This window comes from Mytilus galloprovincialis, chromosome 8 (genome assembly GCF_965363235.1).
Source record: "Mytilus galloprovincialis chromosome 8, xbMytGall1.hap1.1, whole genome shotgun sequence".
Taxonomy (NCBI): Eukaryota; Metazoa; Mollusca; class Bivalvia; order Mytilida; family Mytilidae; genus Mytilus; species Mytilus galloprovincialis.
In genome coordinates, this window is record NC_134845.1 from 20,373,267 (window position 1) to 20,397,989 (window position 24,723).

General features: G+C 32.5%; 1 protein-coding gene across 1 annotated transcript in view; it reads left to right on the forward strand.

The window, feature by feature from the left end:
- Positions 1-1,334: 1,334 nt before the first annotated feature.
- The window catches only part of LOC143042985 (uncharacterized), a 33,305-nt gene continuing 9,916 nt past the window's right edge, over positions 1,335-24,723 (forward strand). Inside the window, exons 1-6 of the mRNA XM_076215485.1 lie at positions 1,335-1,653; positions 20,663-20,840; positions 22,075-22,181; positions 22,956-23,093; positions 23,535-23,789; positions 24,467-24,644. Coding sequence (XP_076071600.1) covers positions 1,527-1,653; positions 20,663-20,840; positions 22,075-22,181; positions 22,956-23,093; positions 23,535-23,789; positions 24,467-24,644 — 983 coding nt within the window. The 5' untranslated portion in view covers positions 1,335-1,526. The remainder of the gene's footprint in view (positions 1,654-20,662; positions 20,841-22,074; positions 22,182-22,955; positions 23,094-23,534; positions 23,790-24,466; positions 24,645-24,723) is intronic.

Consider the following 24,723-nt stretch of genomic DNA (forward strand, 5'->3'; position numbering starts at 1 on the left):
CACATTCCTTGAATGTTCTTTATGAGGTGCTGACCAAGTGTTGTTACTTTGTAGCCAATACATCATCTTAGATGGCCGCCAGTGGGGGACGGGGGACTTAGTTCAACATAGGACCCTATGGGAAATACATACAATGTCTTCTTTTAGAAAACCATTGAATGGAATAACACCAAACATACCATGAATGTTCTTTATGAGATGCTGACCAAGTGTTTTTACTTTTTAGCCGATCTTTCATCCAAGATGCCCATCAGCGGGGGACTTAGTTTAACAAAAGACCATATGGGAAATACATAAAAATGTCTTCTTTTAGAGAACCACTGAATTGAATGAAAACAAACATAGCATGAATGTTTTTATGAGGTGCTTAACATGTGTTGTTACTTTGTAGCCGATCCATCATCCAAGATAGACGCCAGCGGAGGACTTAGTTTAAAATAGGATTCTATGAGAAATACATACAAATGTCTTCTTTTAGAGAACCACTGGATGGAATGAAAGCAAACATAGCAGTATTAAACCAAATGTGGCCTCAAACATTATTATAAGTATCTGTTATGATTTTTATCTTTTTTCATATGATTTCAAAAACCCAAGTAGATTCAGGTGAGCGACACAGGCTCTTGGGAGATGTAGTTGGATGTCAACTATCGAATTAGTTCTGTCGTTCAATAATTTATTGTTATAACGACCTGAATCAAAGAGTTATGTTCCAAGCGACCTTGATCAACGTGTAACCAAATTGCAATTCTAAAGTTAGTCTACGTAGCTACATGTACCTGAATATGCGTGTAATGTTCGTAGCGTCACCTACACCAAAGTGTATTGTTTGAACACGGCGACCTGAATCAAACGGCGTAATGTTCGTAGCGACCTTGACCAATGTGAAATGTAAGTAACGAACTCAACCAATTCGTATGTTCGTAGCGACCTGAATCTACGTGGAATGTTTAAAGTAGATTTTTGCATAAATGCTCATCTTCTTAGTTATGAAATTAGCTAAATTTTTAATCTTCTGGCTTTCTCAATCAATAAAAAAATATCAAATTTAAGTTTTTTATTCTATTCCCATATCACCGTATATATGCAGCACATGCAGCTTACGTTCAATAACTGTTTGTTGGTATACTGAATTAAGGTTACATATATTCATGTTGTATACAATTTCCAACTCGACAACCAGACACGCAAACAAAACTCTGCTGTACACTTGAATAAAAACTATTGTTTTAATATCAATCAGGAATACATATAATCTTATAGTATTCGATGCAATGATAGTCGGTATTACGGTGAACAGTTTTCAGTTACATAAAACTGACACAATCATTTATTCCCCGAGCGAAAAGTGTGCGACATTTCATATTGATGGATTTTTAATCGAAATTTAAAAAAAAAACTAACTCGTATAATATGTGTAATTCAGGGTTTAACCCCTTTTGGTTAGGTTAGATTTATTCTATAGAGAAAGAATTAATAATAGACAAAATATTTAGAAAGTGACTATCGTCATTGAACCATGACGGATGTTTACTATAACAGGACAATATTTGTATTCACAAGTATCCTGTAAAATGGATGTATATAATTGTTATCATCTTACAAGATTTTATTTCCTAGTCATTACATGGACCTCATTTATCTTTACGGCAGGTAAGTCTAATATGGACAAGTAACTGATTTGTTATTTTGAATAACATGATAATATATCTATTTTTTGTGTTTTAATAAGTATTGTTGAAAAACTATTAAAAAAGAACACATGCACCAAATGAGCAAAAGGAAAACTATTCGTTAGTTCAGGGTGATATATGGGACGGGAATACAATTATTATAAAATAAAAATGAATTAATACCACAGGATAAATTCATCAAATAGATTTTTAGATAAACACTCTTTTCAATTTTGTTCTTTCACCTTTCTACCGTTCATTTGAAAGAAATGTTTCCTCATTTTGATATTTATCCTAAAATAATCATTAATTTTACCAGTATACAGTTTAAATCACTTCTTCTTATAACATCTATGCCATAATAACACGCAAATATACATAAAAAATGTATTCACAAATTAAAAGATACCTTTCCATTAACCTATCACGTATGTTTGTGATTTTCCTTTGTTTGTGGGTGCTGCCGTTGTAAGTTGTAAAATCACGGTTTCCTTGTAAAACATGCACAGTTGATAATTCATATACTTTAATATGGAATTAATTAATCAAAGTCATTGTTTTTTTTCTCACTTAGTGATGAATTGGTTTTTTAATCAGCATGTCTGTATTTTACGATGCCTTTAGCTGGAAGGGGGTGTAGGGGTAACTTTGAATACAACCCAGACGCACGTTTCGTGTACAAAAGACTTGAATATTTTTATCCTGTTACGGTAAACCTATTATAACAGCTTGAATTAATAAAGTTATCCGTGGTGCAAGCATTAATCACTCGGATTGCTATCTTATTTATCTACACTCAAAATCTCAATTTATTCACACCATATGACTCAATGCATATTGGAATATTTTGTGTTTTTAAAAGTCTTAACGATTGCAGAAAACTGAGTATAAATATTTTTCAAAGGTAATTGTATAGTAATATTACAAATTTTATATGCTTCACATGACCTACATATTTGATAGATGTGGTATTTTGTAAGAATTTACATTTAGGATTTACAGTATCTGCAGGTAGGACATGTTCGTACACTTACGTAAATAATTAAGAAGGATTGAATGACAAATTGTGTAATAGCTTTATAAATCATCATATAAGATTGATAATCCAACACGGCCGACACTCGGCTAACCGAGAGATTGGTCGGTTAATCTATATTGAGTATGCGGCTATATCGGCAGTGGGTCTGTTAATCGGGTTGGCTAAAGTCTGTTAATCAGGTGTTATCGAGAAAATCATTGAAAACTCAGAATGTTTCATTGTATAACCTTTTAAATATATGTTTATCATAAAAAATATTTATGTCTGACAAAACTATTCAATGTACTGAATCCAGTGGTGTAATTATTATTTTTCTAGCTTCTATGTACGATCTATAAAATGAAAAGGCAAATTACTCATCAGTAAATTTATACACATTTTACACACACAAAATGTACACAAAATGACACTTGGGTTGAATTTACTTGCATGCACTATTTTGAACATCGAAAAAAGATAGGCATTATGAGTGTTAACCAAATTGATATCATTTTGTGAAAAATCTACACGAAAATCTGTATTTTGGTGACATAAATCAATCTTTATTAAAAACCTGGTCTGTTAATGGGTCGGATGTATAAAACCCGGTCTGTTAATTAGTCTGTTAAGAGTTATGAATGACAATAAAAGTATAATTTTATTACTTTATGGTGTGTTCATTTGGTAGGCTCAAGACGAGCGGCTAAAATATACGGAAACAACACTTGAGCAATGGAACATAAAATATATACGGAAACAAAACATGAGCAATGGAATATAAAATATACGGAACAAAACACATGAACAATAACAATGTAGGCAATGGATATTGAAAATTGATAAAAATGGTTTCAAAAAGTGTTAAATTAAAGTAAAATTGATTTTATCCGAGAATGGTCGCATATATCATGTGGATTCTGTTTAATTGTCATGAATGACACCAATGTGTCATCTACATTGGTAACCAGTATATAAATCAGAGATTAACGTCGTAATGTAACTAAACATCAGTATATTGGGATGCCTAAATATAAAGAATAGAGAAAGAGTAATGGGTAAGATAAATAAAATGTAGAGAAAAGTAACATAACCATTTAACAAATTGTTTAAGAATAAAGACATGAAACCCCCCTGGGTGTTGAAACAGTAACGGATTGCGATGTACTCATATTGGTGACAAATGCTTGACGTTTACATGTGGACACCTGCAGTTCTCCTCTGCACATATGTAGAAAAGGAACTAAACGGAATAAAATGAATTAAATTTTAATACAACCAAATGTAGCTGCATTCGCTCCTTTCCATTTATTTCTTTAGAATGATTTGTAAACAACAGATGATTAAGTAATACAAGAAAAAAAACAATTGGATGATGCTGAGGAATTAGGATTAAGGTGGTACCGAACACTTTTACTAAAATCAATGTGGTTCGTTTAATTTGGATAAAATTTTGACAAAGTATTTAATTTGAACCTTTAACAGAAATATAAAAATTTCAAAAAATTTGAACCAACCGTTTTGTCAGAAAAATTTAAAACTGGTTATATAGCAGTTTGACAAACACCAATTTTGATCTTCGAGAAGCTTATTATTCCCTTTACAACACAACGTAGTTAAAACGTATCACTGACTTTACAGAGTTATCTCCCTGTAATGTTGGGTACCACCTAAACGTCCAGTGACAAATGTCATGTGCATATGAAAACGACAACACGTTATATATGTACCCTGTGTTGTATTAGAAAGACACGTTCAATCGGATTTGAGAACATGCTACTTTGAGCAGACACAAAAATTAAGGCTGATTGAAATCGTTAATAATAAATTCATGCATATTCAAGCGACCAACCCAGATCACGCTATATTGAAGTGACACACTCTTGAGTAAAATGCAAAGAAAGTCAAAATAAAAATGCTTTTACTGGAAGGATAGTGTTGCATCGTATTATTATTTTTTGTCGAGCCTTCGACTTTAGTCGAAAAAGCGAGACTAAGCGATCCTACATTCCGTCGTCGTCGGTGTCGTCGTCGTCGGCGGCGTCCACAAATATTCACTCTGTGATAAAGTTTTTGAAATTTTAATAACTTTCTTGAACTATACTGGATTTCTAACAACCTTGGACAGAAGCTTGTTTATAATCATATTAAGATAGTATCCAGAAGTAAATTTTGTAAAAATAAAATTCCATTTTTTCCGTATTTTACTTATAAATCATGGACTTAGTTTGTTCTGCGGGGAAACATTACATTCACTCTGTGGTTAAAGTTTTTAAAGTTTTAATAACTTTCTTAAACTATCCTTAGTTTGTACCAAACATGGACAGAAGTTTGTTTATGATCATAAGATAGTATCCAGAAGTAAATCCATTTTTTTCCGTATTTTACTTTTGAATGGAATTAGTTTTTCTGCGGGGAAACATTACATTCACTCTGTGGTTAAAGTTTTAAAAAAATTATTAACTTTCTTAAACTATCCTGGGTTTGTACCAAACTTGGACAGAAGCTTATTTATGATCATAAGGTAGTATCAAGAAGTAAATATTGTAAAAAGATAACTCCATTTATTCTGTATTTTACTTTTAAATGGACTTAGATTTTCTTCCAGTTAACATTACATACAGTCTGCAGTTAAAGTTTTCAAAACATTTATTAGATTCATTCACTATCCTAAATTTTTACTAAACTTGGGCAGAAGCTTCTTACAATCATAAGATAGTATCAAGAGGAATATTTTTTATTGATTTTTTCCCTCATTTTTGTTGAGCCTGCGATTTACAGCAAAAGTAGGCGAGACACTGGGTTCCGCGGAACCCTTACAATATTTTTTTTTACTCAAGAACATCTCATTTTTAACATTTTCAATGGGAAAATATAAAGGTAGCACAACTATTTTCGTGGCTAAATAACTCTTAACTGACACAATTTCAATTGTCCAACCCATTAACAGACTTTATTCACATAATATTCACTAAAACGTGGTATTACTCACGTTATATTACAATTATGAAATATTTACTAATGTCAATTTATATTTAAGAACCAAAGTAGTATTTTGTGTCTTTTAATTGATATCTAAAATTGTTTGTTTCGCCTTCTATTAAAAAATTGCTATGCATGTAATCATAAATACTACATACTTGCGCGACGCCTTTTACTTTTACTGAAAACTGCGCAGACTATGAAATGTTTTTAAAGGTGGAAAATGTTCTTTGATAGATATCATTTTGTCAGACACTTTTCTTTTTTTGATTTAATTCTTATAATATTCCAAAAATCTGTATATTTGATCGAGTTTAACATTAAATTGTGCGTTTTACTCTTAACAGACGTATAGCCAACCCGATTAACAGACCCACTGCCGATATAGCCACATACTCAATATAGATTAACCGACCAATCTCTCGGTTAGCCGAGTGTCGGCCGTGTCCAAGTGTATCGGATGTTACACGTGTAAACAATGTTAAGTTATGCATGGTAGTATAACACGGGAATGTTATCTAAATCTTCTAGCTTCCTGTTGATTGTTATATTCATATCAGGACACTAGTAGCAATATGGACTTAATTATTGTCTGTCGATCATCGATCGAGCTAACGGGTAACGACGACACAATAAAGTGGGTACCTAATGACACTATTAATTATTGGTCAACCGCAACAAAGATAGAGATTTCAATTTTCACCAGCGACAAACCTCAGCGACAAACAAATAAAATCAAATGTGTGCCTTCACCAAAAACGCCCCAAGACAAGAATTTGAAAGCCAAGGGTGTACATACGACCCGAAACAGTTAAACAAAACGCTTTGAACAAAAAGGACCAACAAATTATAGCTAACTCCATATTAGTTCATCTTTGCTCAGACTGATAGAGAGATATTCATCATTATGTGTACTTGATCTATAAGTACATTTGTATCTGATTAAGTTATAATTCATAAGCACGCGATTGTTGCGTGCTTACTCCGCATTATCTAGTATCTTCTACTACCTAAACAGAACTTCATAATATTTTGAATAATTGTGGTACGTGGTACACACGTCAGGATCATATATTCAGTGCTAACATTATTGACAGTTACTATACATAACATTATAGTTTCCGCACAATTGATCATTTGTATTGCAAATTGAGTTTGATTGTCAGAAGTTTCGTTTGAGTTCGTCGCAACCCCGCCACATTATGTATGTATGTGCCTGTCCCAAGCCAGGAGCCTGTAATTCAGTGGTTTTCGTTTCTTTATATGTTACATATTTGTTTTTCGTTCATTTTTTTATATATAAAGAAGGCCGTTAGTTTTCTCGTTTGAATTGTTTTACATTGTCATTTTAGGGCCTCTTATAGCTGACTATGCGGTATGGGCTTTGATCATTGTTGTTGCAGGCCGGACGGTGACATATAGTTGTTAATTTCTGTGTCATTTTGGTCTCTTGTGAAGAGTTGTCTCATTGGCAATCATACCACATCTTCTTTCATATTTACACATAACGTGCTAACAATACATGCTGATAATTCTAAGAACAGCAGATATTTTGGAAGTCAAATTTATCATGTTTTTAAATGCTTACACATGTTACAGTTGTTGTCTTTGGTTATGTTGATTTTTTAATTCACCAGATATAAAGTTATAACTTGTTGAAGTTAGTTTTTTGTTCTTTTATTCTTTTCAATGGTTTTTGTTTCTTCAAACTATAACTTTGGGACTTACTGTGGTGCCTTACGGTAGCACCGAAAATTTCAAGACAGTATAGGCTGGAACAGCATTCAGAATTCTTTGCATGACTGTAATGAAAAATATAGACGTGTACATGTATCCATGTTAATCATCCACCACCATCTGTTCAAGTTTGATTTGCACTTAAAGGAATTTTGACGAAAAAAATATGGTTAAACCACTAATCAGTTCTCAATTAGTAAATAAGTACAAAACTGCACCTATGTGCATTGATTTCAAAGTGAACTTCCTACAACTTTTTAAATAAAGAAAGAACGCACCACAAGTTTTTACAACGGTCAAATCCGGCGAACCTAGACAATTTGAGTACATTATGTCAATCCTTTGTCCCGATATACGTCTGTGACTGGTCGTGAAAAAAACCGAGACAGGATCTAGTCAAAACTACACGAAAAATTATATGACTTTTGAAAATTTATTTGATTCCAATATTGAGACAATCAAAGAGGTAGGAGACGACTGGAGTCTTCTATAAAGACAATTCGGAAAGTCCTACAAACAAATGGAAGTTTTTAACGACCTTGACTGGCTTTACATCCCTTGCACGATCCTACATACCAGATCTGACGCATATTGTGTTAAATTTTGAAGATGTTTAAACAGTTTATGTACACTGGTGTGATATTTTTTTTTCAATGCGTGCAAGGCAGAGTAACGCCATTACTGATATATTACGCGGGATATCCAGTGTGCATCACAATTTGTATGCTATTTCTTCATAGACAGAAAAATATTTTAGTCATTCCTTTAATTAAATTCAATTCAAATATTTATTGCCATATAAATGTACACTATTTTAACAATAATTTTGTGACAATAGATTTGATAGATTGATCATTTATCTAAAGTCTCAAAGTCATCACCATAGTATTATCCACCAGCAAATCAGAAACTATAGGTTACAATACGGCTTTCAATACTAGGCGAAACCCATACCGTTTTCTTTTTCTTTTTAATGCGCGTCATGATTGTAGAATGTTAGTACTTTGTTCTATTGCACCTTTGCCTCACTTAGACATGTATTTGTTTAAATTCTTCACTCGTTATACACTATTGTCTTCATTTCGCAATGAACGTCATATAAAGAGAATTATTACATTTAATCTGGTTAACGTATGACGTGGACAAATAAGTATTTACTTGTTTAAAATATGATTTTTTTATGTTATAGCTAAACTGATCAGTGTACATTAAACCAATTTAAAAAAACGTTATCATCGTTTGTATGTATACATAACTTAGGTCAATGTCCTTATGCTTATAATTGTAACACAAAAGAAAAGTGTCAAAAACAAGTATCGTTTTAGTTTAGGTGGCATTTAAATTGAATTTGATATTTTGAAAATTTGTATTTACAAGTGAGTTTTAGCTAGTTCGTGGTTTTATCTACATTATCTTTTGTGACATTGTGTTTTGAATTAATTTAAATTGACAATGATAAACAAAAACATTAACAAAATAATAACAACACCAAATGGGTAACACACTATTTCGTTTCTAGTTTTCATACGACCGCAAAAATTAAAATATTTTTGGTCGTATATTGGTTTCACGTCGGGGTCGTCAGCGTCGTCCGGAGACGGATCGTTTCCGGATAATAACTTTAGTATAAGTAAATAGAAATCAAAAGGTTTATTAACACTAAAGGAAGGTTTGAATCGATTTTGGGGGTTTTGGTCCTTAAGATTTAGGAACAAGGAGCCCAAAAGTGGTCAAAATAAATATTTTTCTAGTTTCGAGACAACAACTTGTGTGTAAGTGTATGGATCTTTCTGAAATTGTACCACAAGGTTTCATTTAAAAAAAGGAAGGTTAAGATTGAGTTTGGGGGTTATGGCCCAAACTGTTTAGGAATTAGGGGCCAAAAACAATACTTTTCTAATACTTTGTATAAATTGCTTATTCCTTGACCAATTTCAATGGGGTTTTATTCTTGAATTCTTGGGGTTCTTAAAACTGCGGAATCTAACCGTGTATTATTTTTTTGAAATTTGGCCCCTGTTTATAAATTGGTCCACATGAGGTCCAAAATTATACTTTGGTTGATTTCATCAAAAATTGAGTTATTGAGGTTCTTTGAAATGATGCCGAATTTAACCGTGTATTCAGATTTTTGACATTGGGTCCCGTTTTCAAATTGGTCTACATTATGGTCCAAAGGGTCCAAAATAAAACTGAGTTTGAATTTAACAAAAATTAATTCTTGGGGTTCATTGGTATGCTGAATCTAGACATGTACTTAGATTTTTGATTATGGGCCCAGTTTTCAAGTTGGACAAAAAGGGGTCCAAAATTTAACTTTGTTTGATTTCAACAAAAATTGAATGTATGCATATGGGGTTCTTTGGTATGCTAAATCAAACCATATATTTAGATTTTTTATTTTTGGGCCCTATTATCAAATTGGTCCACATTGAGGTTAAAAGGGTCCAAAATTAAACTTTCAAATTGTTTGATTGTATTTAGATTTTGGATTTTGGACCATATATAGTAGGTAAAAAAAATTTTAAGTTCATTAGACCACATTCATTCTGTATCCAAAACCTATGCTATGTCAACTATTTAATCACAATCCAAATTTAGAGCTGTATCAAGCTTGAATTTTGTGTCCACACTTGTTTAAGTTCTACCTCTGCGGTCGTATGAAGCTGCGCCCTGCCGAGCATCTGGTTTATATTATGATTTGTTACATGCATCAGTTGATTTGCTTGGTTTCACGCTTTTAAAACAATAAATGAAGGTAAATATAATATTTTATTGGATTTACTATTAATTAACTCATAGGGTCTTTGAATCGGAAATAAACACATTTAATAATCTAAAAACAGTAGATGGCATGATATGGGTAATGTTCTTCTGATAGATTTTATGATGGTATGATAATAAAACTCCTAACGTGAGTAATTGTGTTAAATTTTCATTTGTGGAAGACATCATTCTTCAATCAGTCTCATTCAGGGGTGGAGCTGGCATGTCAGTAACTCATAGTAGTCCTTTGTTAATTTATGTTACATGGTCATTTTGCTTTGTTTTTTTCTATTACCATGATTACCTGTTTTAAAACCTTGAGATTGAGAAATGATATATATTGGGTACGGGCGTTTCCAGCGTTCATGACTATATTTCGACCTCACTATTATTTTTTTTTATGCCCCACCTACGATAGTAGAGGGGCATTATGTTTTCTGGTCTGTGCGTCCGTTCGTCCGTCCGTCTGTTCGTTCGTCCGTTCGTTCGTCCGTCTGTCCCGCTTCAGGTTAAAGTTTTTGGTCAAGGTAGTTTTTGATGAAGTTGAAGTCCAATCAACTTGAAACTTAGTATACATGTGCCCTATGATATGATCTTTCTAATTTAAATGCCAAATTATAGTTTTGACCCCAAATTTACGGTTCACTGAACATAGAAAATGATAGTGCAAATTTCAGGTTAAAGTTTTTGGTCAAGGTAGTTTTTGATAAAGTAGAAGTCCAAGCAACTTGAAACTTAGTATACATGTTCCCTTTGATAAGATCATTCTAATTTTAATACCAAATTAGAGAATTTATTCCAATTTCACGGTCCACTAAACATAGAAAATGATAGTGCGAGTGGGGCATCCGTGTACTGTGGACACATTCTTGTTTATTATTGCTGTTGGATTGCTTCACTTCAAATCTGTATCTTATGTGTTTGTTCACATTAAAAAAACTTTTATTTTGCAGTTTTCATTTTTCTTTGTATTCAACTCAGAATTAAATTCCTTGGTTGATTGCTTATCAGTGGTAATCATTGAACTTACGTGTTCAAGGGGTCGGTTCTGACAGATATTTCGGTCAAGATAAAGAACTAGTTATAAAGGCTACCACGGGAAAAGGGTCAGATTGTATAGGGACACACATTTTGACAGACCACTAAAGAGAATTATTGTAATTGTAAAACTGTAGAAAGCGTGACACTCTCCATGCACGAGGCATTGCATTTAGGAGATAACTGTATTGTATTTTAAGCTCCGACGGCATCAATTGGAGATTTGATGGTTGCAAATTAAATTTACTGGCGACGCATTAGCGGAGACAGTAAACGGGTATATGCGACCATCAAATCCCCAATTGATGCCGTCGAATCTTAAAATACAATATTGTTATCTCCATTCTAATGAAACTGAAAGAAAATAACTTTATAACATGTATTTAAAGTCTGTCATATGCCGTCTGCGCTTGCGCGAACGTCCCATAGCATCACTTGTCAATTGATGCCATGTAAATAAAAGAAGAACTAATTCTTTATCATTTGTCAATCTACAATTATAATATTTTTAACTGGTTTAGTTCAGTTGACGAGCCTTAATGACTATCTGTATACTGTGTTTGGATAAAATCATGTCAGTTTCATATACGCTATCAGTACAAATGAATACATCAATCATTTGGTAAAATGAATAAATTTCGTTAGCCAAAATTTATCCGTATCGTAATAGTATAAATTTGAATTTCTCTTTATCTTTTATGATTTATTGGCATGACAAGTTTAAAGAAAAAATATTTATTTATTCATTGCAAATTTTTTAAGTACATTATTTTATTTTTAGATAAAGCACATCGATAGCTCTATAAAGAATAATCTCAAGTGTTTTCCAGTGAATTCCAAATATAGTATCATATTTCAATTTTAACAACAAATTGCCTCCTTTTAATCAAACAAGATATGATTATTATTTTTTCTGATGTGTGGATTTTAAATTATTTGTAATTTTATACATTTTACCTTCAGTATAAAGTGTGATCTTTGATTATTGATGCGGTTAAAAACTGTACAAGGTATTAAAACTCGTACATGTAGAGTTAAACTTAGTTCGTATCATCATAGTATCCAAAAACACAGATGGACGGCTTTAAACTATAATATATATAGCTAGGATTAATGATTTCAACTGTCTAGTTGTCAAATTCCAATCATCAGCAGTAAAATACCTTCTGTTCCATTGTTTTGTGTTTACAAATAATTTAGAATAGGCTACTTATATATGTATATTGTATGTTATAGCTTTAAATTGTCCATATTACTCATTTGTCAGGACATTTTTCCTTAATTCAAAAGATTGATTAATAAAAGATGATATTAATACTTGCTATTAAGTAGTAGTTTGATATATTCATCCTCAGTTTTTGCTTGTTTGTCACAATTTTTAAAATTATTGATATAAGAACATTTCTTTGTGATTTATATTTTGTACAGTGCAAGTTAAAATGTTTTTCGTCTTCTATATTATTATTATGACATAATTTGCACAACCTTACATAGCTCAATGCACACGTTACGGTCGTGTATGCTCTTAATGTACGAACTAAAATAGCATTGAAATGCTTATATTGATTTTGCATCAGTTTTGCCGTAGCCATTATACTGACCGATACTATAGATATATATAGGTCAATGTACGGCCTTCAACACGGAGCCTTGGCTCAAACCGAACAACAAGCTATAAAGGGCCCCAAAATTACTAGTGTCAAACCACTCAAACGGGAAAAACCAACGGTCTAATCTATATAAAAAAACGAGAAACACGTATAAATTACATAAACAAACGACAACTACTGTACATCAGATTCCAGACCTGACTTAGGACAGGTACAAACATTTGCAGCGGGATTAAACGTTTAAATGGTACCAAACCTTCTCCCTTTTTCTGAAACAATAGCATATTAACATCACAACACAGGTCTATATCTCAACTCATATATATCGAAGACTTGGATCTTTAGATAACTCAATAGTCATCTATATTCAGGAATTTAACGATTGTGTCTTTAGCCCAGAATTGGCATTTTGACCGAGTGTGAATTTGCATGGTTGTTATACATGCATTTCAGCAGACACTAATCAAGTTGACGACACCGGGTTCGTTCTATTTGCACTTCATGTGAATATCCAACTTTTTGTAAACTACTGTGGCCTTAATTTTCAACGGAGTAGGTGCGATTATTCTCTTTTGGACCCCATTATGGTCCGATACTTTAAGATGCAGTTGAGAAATGTAACTAATAGGCTTTAACGTATTAAAGAGTTTTCATTTACATCCACAAACATACCAAAAATAGAGATTTTGGTGAAAGTTGACAAATTTTACTGGAGTTTTACCTAGCTAGTTTTACCACATCTAAGCAAATTGGGATTCACAGAGCACAAGGTTCGACAATTAAAATATTCGTGATATATCGTTTACTAGTATTTTTTACACTGTAACAAACATAGATTGAAAAGGTATTGTAATTTAGACAATGCATGCATTACAAGCAAATGGCAAACAAAAATTAATGTTTTCATTGAATGCGGCGGAAAGCTAAAAGTCACATTTATTATCATATCTTAAGAAACATATTGACAAGTAAATTCTCCTAAATAGACTCAAAACAATCTCAAAGCGACACTCTTTTACACTAAAACACAATAATCTTACTGAAAGATACACGAAATTCGATTTCGTAAGGTTTGAATTTTCTGTCGGGTATTTATTTGTCACAATTCCAACCTTAACAAGAGGCTGTCACAACGACAGCAAACCGGATTTATTAACATTTATTTGTGTCCTGGCAATATCACTAGAACCATAACTGATGAACGGTGAAAGTGAAAATTGTCAATATCAAATTTGACCTCCATTTTGTCATCAGTATCAACATATTTAAATTTGAAAGAGCTTAGGATGAATGGTTCATGAGTAAACGCAACAACATGAATGGAAACGCCATTTGTTTATCTTTCAAGAACCATAACTCCTGAACAGTTAAAGCTTTGGTTGAACAGTTCATGAGTAAATGCACGGACACAACTGGAAACGCCATTTTTCAATCTTTTAAGAACCATAACTCCTGAACGGAAAAAAGTCAAAATCGTCATTCTTGAACTTGACCTTCATTTTGACATCAGTAACAACATATTAAAATTTGGGAAGCTTTGGTTGAACAGTTCATTCGTAAATTCACGGACACAACTGGAAACGCCATTTCTCAATCTTTCAAGAACCATAACTCCTGAACGGTAAAAGTCAAAATCGTCATTCTTGAACTTGACCTTTATTTTGTCATCAGTAACAACATATTAAAATTTGGGAAGCTTTGGTTGAACAGTTCATTCGTAAATGCACGGACACGACTGAAAACGCCATTTTTCAATCTTTCAAGAACCATAACTCCTAAACGGTAAAATTCAAAATCGTCATTCTTGAACTTGGCCTTCATTTTGTTGTCAGTAACAACATATTAAAATTTTAAAAGCTTTGTTTAAACAGTTCATGAGTAAATGCACGGACACAACTGGAAACGCCATTTCTCAATCTTTCAAGAACCATAACTCCTGAACGGTAAAAGTCAAAATCGTCATTCTTGAACTTGACCTCCATTTTGTCATCAGTAACAACATATTAAAATTTAGGAAACTTTGGTTGAACAGTTCATGCATAAATGCACGGACACGACTGGAAACACCATTTTTCTTTTTTTTAAGAACCATAACTTCTGAACGGTAAAAGTCAAAATCGTTATTCTTGAACTTGACCTCCATTTTGTCATCAGTAACAACATATTAAAATTTGGGAAGCTTTGGTTGAACTGTTCATTCGTAAATGCACAGACACGACTGAAAACGCCATTTTTCAATCTTTCAAGAACCATAACTCCTAAACGGTAAAATTCAAAATCGTCATTCTTGAACTTGACCTTCATTTTGTTGTCAGTAACAACATATTAAAATTTTAAAAGCTTTGGATGAACGGTTCATGAGTAAATGCACCGACAACATTTGGTTGCCGCCCTACCAACCGCCCGACCGCCTGACCGCCCGCCGTACATCCCCAAATCAATAACCGACATTTTTGTCATAAAATATTTAAAATATGTTAAAAGCCATGTATCGATTTAATCTAGTCGTATTCCAGTCAATCTAGCGTAAATTTTACCCTAACCTGAAAGTAATTGCAACAGGACATTTTTAAGTTTTAATCTTTAGCATTATACACAGGAAAAAGTCCCATAAAATCTTACTTCACGAAGACTAAAAAAAATCACCATTTAAAATACCTATGGAGATTTGCATTGAAAAGGGAGATAACTCTTGCAAAAAAGGCAGAAATATCAATAAAAATTGGTACAAAATTATAACTTTACCGCTTTTATTCATCAGAATGTAAAGATTCTTGATTTTTTAGCAATCTTTAGAGTATAATAAACAGCTCTAAAGGGTTTTTCAAATCTTTCATCAAGCTATTATCTAGATTTCTTAATTCATTTGTTGACCATTTATTGAATTTTTCAACATGTCAAGATAAAGAATCTCAAATTTTAAGAAAAATAATTATTCTTCTTTTTGTTGTTTACAGTTTCTTTAGACAAGTAAGATGCTGAAAAAATATAATATACAGATATATACAGTACCAAATTTTCACATTATTTTTTTCAAAATGGTCACAAAGCTTCAAATCTGCAATTTTTTTTAATGACAAATGCACACAAAAAATAAAACTACCCATAACACTTCGATTTGACACTTTCATGAGCATGGGATTATATTATTTATTCAAATACAAATGTATTACCCCATCAAAGTATCATACTTTACATAAATTTTCAAGACATAATCCAAAAAAAGACCCAAGAAAAAGACTAATTTTTGCGGATTTATCTCCTCTGCCAATGTTAATTTCCATAGGAAATTAAAAATGCTGATTTTGAGTTTTTCTCAAGTTAGATTTTATTGGACTTTTTTCTGTGTATATTTAGGCCTTTAGGCTATAGATTAGAACTAAAACATTTTCTGTTGCAATTTGGTTGGGGTGAAATCTTAGTTTGACTAGACTAGTCGTAAGCATAAGTTATCAAAGTGATTTTTTTCGGGTGTTTTTATTATTTTTTTTTCTTTCACTTAGCATATTACATTTTGTAATCAATTTTTGGCCATTCGGGGCTTATGTACACACTGACAGGCTTTGAAAGTTAAAAACTAGAGGCTCTTAAGAGAGTGTGTCGCTCACCTTGGTTTATGTGCATATTAAACAAAGGCCACATATGGATTCATGACAAAATTGTGTTTTGGTAATGGTGATGTGTTTGTAGATCTTTCTTTACTGAACATTCTTGCTACTTACAATTTTTCTCTATCTATACACATGGAAAAAAGTATTGCAACACCAAATTGAAATTGAAATTAAAATAACAATTTTTATTTTTTTGTGATATAATTTGGTAAAACAGAACTAATTAAATAGTTATCAAAAGTACCAGGATTATAATTTTATACGCCAGACGCGCGTTTCGTCTACATAAGACTCATCAGTGACGCTCAGATCAAAATAGTTAAAAAGCCAAACAAATACAAAGTTGAAGAGCATTGAGGACCCAAAATTCCAAAAAGTTGTGCCAAATACGGCTAAGGTAATCTACTCCTGGGGTAAGAAAATCCTTAGTTTTTCGAATAATTCAAAGTTTTGTAAACAGAAAATTTATAAAAATGACCATATAATTGATATTCATGTCAACACCGAAGTGCTGACTACTGGGCTGGTGATACCCTCGGGGACGAAACGTCCACCAGCAGTGGCATCGACCCAGTGGTGTAAATAGTTATCAAAAGTACCAGGATTATAATTTTATACGCCAGACGCATTAAACATTATTTAAGTATCACATGAGTTTAATCAATAAATATCGACTTGATAAGTTTTTATCTGCACATGCAGCTACTGTACCCGTAAACAGCAAAACAGATGTTTTCATCCTCATTGTTTTCAACACTTTAAATAACCAAGTTTTTAAAGTTATGTGATTGACACCTTGTAATGGGTCCTCGACAACTCTAAACTGCAGCAAGATGGCAGATTATCAGCATGAAAGAAGCAAGGATGTCGCTGAAACAACTGCACGTATTTTTGGTCATCACCATTCCACTATAAGTCGTTTTGAGAATAAAAATAAGGCACTAAACGATGTTAAAGACCTTCCGAGATAAAGAAGACCCTCTATACCATTTGCTAGGGAAAATCAAGCATAATGAAGGTTGGTCAGAAGGAAACCCATTGCATACAATACAATCCTAAAAAGAGAGTGGTGGGCATACAGGAGCCTTTTAACAAGAACTGTTTGAGATCGACTCATCGCTACTGGTTATCGTGAGATAAAACCATTTCGGAGACCTTTGCTTACGAACAGACACACAGTTTTCCGTATCCAATGTAGTGCAGAGCTCGCTAAAGTTGAAAATTAGCATCGTGGAGGAAGATCCATTGTTTCAATGGAATTCGGTTCATCTTCCTTGGACGGAATGTAGCCCGGATTTGAACCATATCGAGCATATATGGGACACTATTGGGCGGAACGTGCGCGAAAGGACACTCCAGTTCAAACACATCATGAAATAAACAATGCCCTTCATCAGAAATGGTTGCTGCTACCTTAGCAACAAATTATTTTTGGCAGGAATCAGAAGACGTTTAGATGCGGTTATCCGTTTGAATGGAGGCTACGCACAAAGTACTAATTCTTTGGCGTATAACGATCAACCATGATGTGAACAGTCATCTGAAGATTAATTTTGAAATGTCTGACATTGTAAAGTTCGACTACAGAAAAAGTTGTAAAATGCATTTTTTTGTACAAAAAACACTTCATTTTGTTATTAAAATTGTGGTTATATAAATCATTTTTTTTTTCAAACATTTTTTGTTCGTTTCAATGCCAATGTTATCATAAACTATGTTTCAATAATATTATACAAATATTTTATTGTATTTCATCCAAAAAAAGAGGCTGATTTTTCAAATTTAAAAAAATCAAGGTGTTGCAATACTTTTTTCCATGTGTATATAATAAACTTGGCCATTTAATTACAGAGGAAAATATTTTGTAAAAATTTACAAAAATTTACCAAATAAATAAAAGTTGTTAAAAAAAATGACTATAAAGACAATAACTTTTTAAGGGGTCAACTGACCATTTTGGTCATGTTTACTTATTTGTAGATCTTACTTTGCTGAACATTATTGCTGTTTACAGTTTATCTCCATCTATAATAGTATTCGAGATAATAACCTAACGGCAAATTTCTTTAAAAATTACCAATTGGGGGAAGGAACCCAACAACCAGTTGTCCACTTCATCTGAAAATTTCACGGCAGATAGCTATTGACTGAGTGATAAACAATTTAACCTTTGAAAAATTTGCTCTAAATGCTTTGGTTTCAAAGTTATAAGCCAAAATCTACATTTTCCCCCTATGTTCTATTTTTAGCTATGGGGTTGGTTGGCTGGGTCACCGCACACATTTTCTAAACTAGATACCCTTATAATGATTGTGGCTAAGTTTGGTTAAGTTTGGCCCAGTAGTTTCAGAAAAGAAGATTTTTGTAAAAGATTTCTAAATTTACGAAAAAAAATGACTATACAGCACAAAACTCCTGAAGAGGTCAACTGACCATTTTGATCAATTTGACATATTTGTAGATTTTACTTTGCTGAACATTATTTATAGATTATCGTTGATCATCTCAACGAGATTGATTTTCTCGTTTGAGCCTGGACGGCAAAAGCGAGAAAGGCAATAGAGTTGCGATGACCAATGATAATCTGTTTATCGCTATTTTACCTATGACGACGTTGTCAATTTCATGTCAATTTCAACGCCACGCTGCTTAGTTTCTAGCGATAATTTTCCATCACAAGCGAGTAGCATGATATGAAAAATTATCACATAAAAAGATCAAAGGAAAAATGAACAAAATAGCGATAATGCTGTTAACAGTTTATCTCTATCTATATAATATTCAAGATAATAACCAAAAACGACAAAATTTCCTTAACATTACAAATAAAGGGGTAGCAACCCAACAACGGGTTCTCCTATTCATCTGAACATTTCAGAGCAGATAGATCTTGACCTGATAAACACTTTTACCCCTTGTCAGATTTGCTCTAAATGCTTTTGTTTCAGAGATATAATCCAAAATCTTCATTTAACCCCTTTTTTCAGCCATGGCGGTGATGTTGGTTGGTTGGCTGGGTTTACTTACCGGACACCGGTTAAACTAGATACCCCAATGATGTTTGTGGCCAAATTTGGTTTAATTTAGCCCAGTAGTTTCAGAGGAGAAGATTTTTGTAAACGTTAACGACGACGGACGACGACGGACGCCAAGTGATGAGAAAAGCTCAAAAATCACAAAAAAACTGAACTCCGTGGAAAATTCAAAACCGAAAGAAAGTCCTTAATCAAACGGCAAAATCAAATGATGAATGGACAACAACTGTCATACTCCTGACTTGGTACAGGCATTTTCAAATGTAGAAAAGTGTAGCGCTAAATCTCTCACTTGTATGACAGTCGCATCAAATTCCATTATATTTATAACAATGCGTGAACTAAACAGATACAATAGGTAAATTTTCAATATAGGGAAACAGCAATCTCCGCGGTGTCACAATCTCAATTAGAACAAAAACAAACAAATATTTAACAAAGACGCACAAAAAGCATCTTTCAAATTTGACAACCACAATACCTCGAACAAATATCAGAAAACAGCCGAAGGCTAACAATGGGTCTTTAACACAGCGATAAATCCGGCATCCGGAGACGTACTTCAGCTGGTCCCTAAACAAAAATTTGTACTTGTTCATTGCATCGATAATGGACGTCTCATACTAAACTCCGAAATATATAAATGAACTCATAAGAAACGAGTGACCGGTGAAAAATAATGTTCTTCCAATTCTTGAACCAATGCATACAAACATCATAAACTTAGCTTATGTGCACGAATTTATCATTTTTTTCGCATAAATTTCGTATAATCGTCAATTTCTTTTCAATCGGTCAGTGTTGTTGGGAAAATATGGCAGGTATTGAAAGTTCAATCAACAAAAAAGCATGGAAATTGAGCACGTGTTCAACATGTAAATTCAGATAATAGTTTATTTTAAGGACATCCATGCGTATTGCGATCACCGGATTTTTACGAGATGGGTCACACTGAGGTCACTTTGCATACGGAAAACATGTCGACGGAATTAAGCAATGAAAATAAAGTAAACTTTTTCTAAATATGAATATATTAAAGAATTTTCTTTAGAAAAAAGTATATGTACATAAGTTTTATAATGAAAACTATCCATTGAGTTATAAAAAAACATATGCATATTTTTTTTAATTTGAGGTTTCTTATGACTTTAAAGTCATACAAGACTACCTGTATCTTTTTTTTTTTTATTTATAGAAAGTGCATGTACGTTTCCATCGTATTTGCTTGGTCAATGGACTGATGTGACACAGAGTGCAACCATTACATTCCAATCAACACCTGCAAAGATGACAGGATGGACTGCTCTAATTACAGGTGAAAAGTTTGAGGGTCAAACATGTATCCACAACACCGGAAACGTCTTTGTTTTTGAGTAAGCAGATTTACCAGTTCACTTAAAACATACCTAAGACGAAAATTCAGTATTTATTGCAATTATTGAATAGAAATATTTGAAATAAGTGTTTAAAGCTGCTATACCAATATAACAGCATGTGTTATGATTGCAAATGAGAAAACTATCCACCAAAGGCTAAATGACGCAGATGTTAAGCATACATTGTTGGACTTAGAGAGAATTATCTTCAATTGTCCCTTTTAATAATTTTGGCACCACAGGGATGTATGGTACTAGTTTCAACAAGGAATAATAATTTCAATATATAAACATCTATATATATATATTTCAAACCAAAATCAACTTCCTTCGGTATAACATTAAAACTTGCCTTAGTAAAGCTCCAGACTGCAGTATATTTTCCAATAATTGTAAAAGTAAAATAACAAAAGTACATGCAACTTCGACGTAGAAAATAGTGCATCAAACCTTGGTTTTATTTAGCTACTTAAACCTCTACTTGTATGACAGTTGAATAAAATTCCATTATATTGACAACGATGTGTAATAAAAAAACAAACAGACATAAAAGATATAAGTGTAAAAAACAAGGTCACAAAAGTCAACATTATGTTATAAACCTATTCACAAATATATAAACAAAAAATAACAAAAGCACAATAACACAATGACGGGATGTATAAGTACAGAGCCACGTCATATGTAACCAATAAACATAGACAAAGCATTAGAAAAAGTATTAGCAAAATTGAAGGACAAGAAAACAAAAAAATGTCATAGAACAATGACAGGATTCGTTATTACAGAGCCACGTCATTGTGACCAAGAAACATAGACAAAGCATATTAGCAAAATTGGAAGACAAGAATACAATAATTAAAATAGAACAATAACAAAATCACGGGATTGACGGCATGTATAAGTACAAAGCCACATCAAATGGATACAACAAAAAAACAGACTAAACAGTAAAAGCAATATTCATAAAGATAAATAAAAGATACTATAACACGTTATTAAGATGACAAAAAAAAGGTCAGTACCCAGAATCTATACTTCAAGACCATCGTGTACATGTATTATTTGTATTAAAAGTTTGTTATTTACACCACTAGCCACATGCATAGTTCTTTTGGGACAAAATTACATACAAGATGTATGAATAAAATTATAAGTAGAATACTGTTATTCATTTCGTTGATTTATTTGAAGTATATGGCACATTATATAAAAGTTTTTACATTTGTAGAGGAGACCGAACTGTTTTTGACCCGTTTTTAGGAACCTTAACGTACTACATGTGTATGAAGATTACTAAAGTAACTGATGATGTTCTATATTACTACCTACTGGCAGGTAAATATACTATGTATGACATATATGTACACTTATATTCCAGTAGAACAATATCACTCAAAATAATTATATTTGGTCTATTTTAAATGTCTATATCTTTTTAACAGTCGTAACAAGATTTTAATATTAAATTAAAAGGAGATATACTAACAAGAAAATGAACGTTATTGTATACTGCAAAAGTATACATTGTACATCTGTGAGGGTTAAAGAGAGGAAAACGATACAAAAGGGATATATAACTCGAAGTCCAAAGTAAACTCTATGACAATAAAAAAGGAGAAACTACCAAAAAGACAAACAGCAGTACATAAAACAAATCGTAATTGTACCTAATGAAGATATTTCTATAGGAATGCACATTTTTGTACAGTACCACTTCTTTTCAAATGTGTGTATCCAAACTTGATGACGCCAACGCCGAAGTAGGCACTTTTGCACTAAATATAAGGACCAACTTGAATAGAATACGTGCAAATAATTTTGCAAGAAGTTCATTTGAGAACTTTTATTGACCAAGCATCTAGTATTACGTAAATTGCAATAGGATCTGAATCTTCATTTAATAAAATGTAAGTTTTTCACTCACCCTCGGTTAAAACCATTTCGGAAGGCTCCAATTATTCATTTGAAGAAATCTTTTCAGTCCAGTCACACCCCGTTGAAACCACAATTCAAACATGTCGATAATAACAGTTACACAACTGATCATAATGTGTAGTTAATAGGCATTACAATCCTCGAGATCACTATTCATTTTTTGTATTTCTTTAGACAGAAACGGTGTTGCAGATAATGAAAGAATTTACACAGCGAACCAAGCACCAGATATAAGCTCCACTCCGACATGCGATTATTGTCAGTTTACACAGACGATACCTGATACAGATCGTCGTGAATTAAGAAAATTGGGTATAGTTATATTTTTAAATGTTTATAACAGAAGTTTCTACTTTACTTCGTACTCTTTTTGTGTATCAGTTTGTAAATCTAAAAAAAAATCTTAATCATAATTAATATAACGTTATATAGTGATATGCCTCAGGTAATTTGTTTTTAATATTCGTACAATATCACAAGGTCTTAATCGACTCGAATGGTAAAAAAAGTAAATATCAAAAAATAAGACACATTATAAAAACGAAAGCAATGTATGAAACTGTTTGAAGAAATCAAAGTTGTCTTTTAACAATTTTCAACTTCGTAAAGGAAGATGTTAAGTTGGCTAATGAAGGCGACTTTTAAAGTTTTTAGTAAAGATTATATTATAAAAACAAGGTCAGGATAATGTTATTTACTTTAGAGTCTATGCTGTTATGCAATTTATTTTTTGTCTTATGTAATCTTTTCAAGGTACAAGTGAAAAGTTGACATCAGATCCATCTCTTTGTCTACCGTGTGAAGCAACGTGCGACGAGACTACAACTTCAAACGCCTCAGTATTAGGAATATCCTCTTCACTTAAAGAAGTGACGACAATGAATCCATCAACTAGTCAAACAACACCAGAAGCATCAACTCCTACAATATCACAACATTTTACCACAGACATTATAACAACAACAAAAGTAACACATGACTCGTTAAAACAGACAACAAACGGAGCAGGTAATTTAACAAGTTTAAAGAAATGTTTGATGAAAGTCATGAAAATCGCGATTAAACTACATTGAAAAAAAGAAAAATATACATATACCAGCAATCTGGTCCAGCCAGTTGCGTGTACTTCTATTTGTCAGTTCTGAAATATTTTACTCCGCTTTTTTTTTTTATCTAAGTACATGAATACTACAGATTTTTAATAGTTCTGCAAGTTACTATGGTTTTGATACTTACACTTGTTTTATCATGACATATTTACAATAAACTTCATTCTTCGACCCTGTTTACTTTACATGGAATAAATCCCAACGGTTGACTGGTATATAGAAACAAATTGTACGGTCATCCCAAACCTTCTCCCTTTCGAAATCAAGTGAAACAAAGCACAACCGTCAAAATGTATCTCACGTAGTCGTTTTTGTTATTTGTTCTACTTGGGTTAATATTTTTTTCGTTTTTCTTCTTTTAAATGAATAAGTTGGCAAATTTACTTTACACATTTCTATATCATGAAGGGTCATTTTCATTTCAGAAATTGATTTGGTCGATTTTCATTCCAGAAATTGATTTGTCCGATTTTCATTCCAATAAATAATAAAAAAACAACGTTTTTTTCATTGCTTTCATTTTTTCTTACATTAAAAGGTATCGTTCTTTGTATGTAATATATATATTTTTTATAGAAAGGGCATGCACATTTCCATCATATTTGATTGGTCAATGGACTGATATGACCAAAGGTGTAAACATAACATTCCAATCAACACCTGCAAAGATGACAGGATGGAATGCTCTAGTTACGGGTGAAAAGTTTGAGGGTCAAACATGTATCCACAATACCGGAAACGTCTTTGTTTTTGAGTAAGCATAGCTATCAATCATTTTAAAATAAATTTCCTAAAAAACAAGTATGATGAAAAGTAGATTTTTCATTACAGTT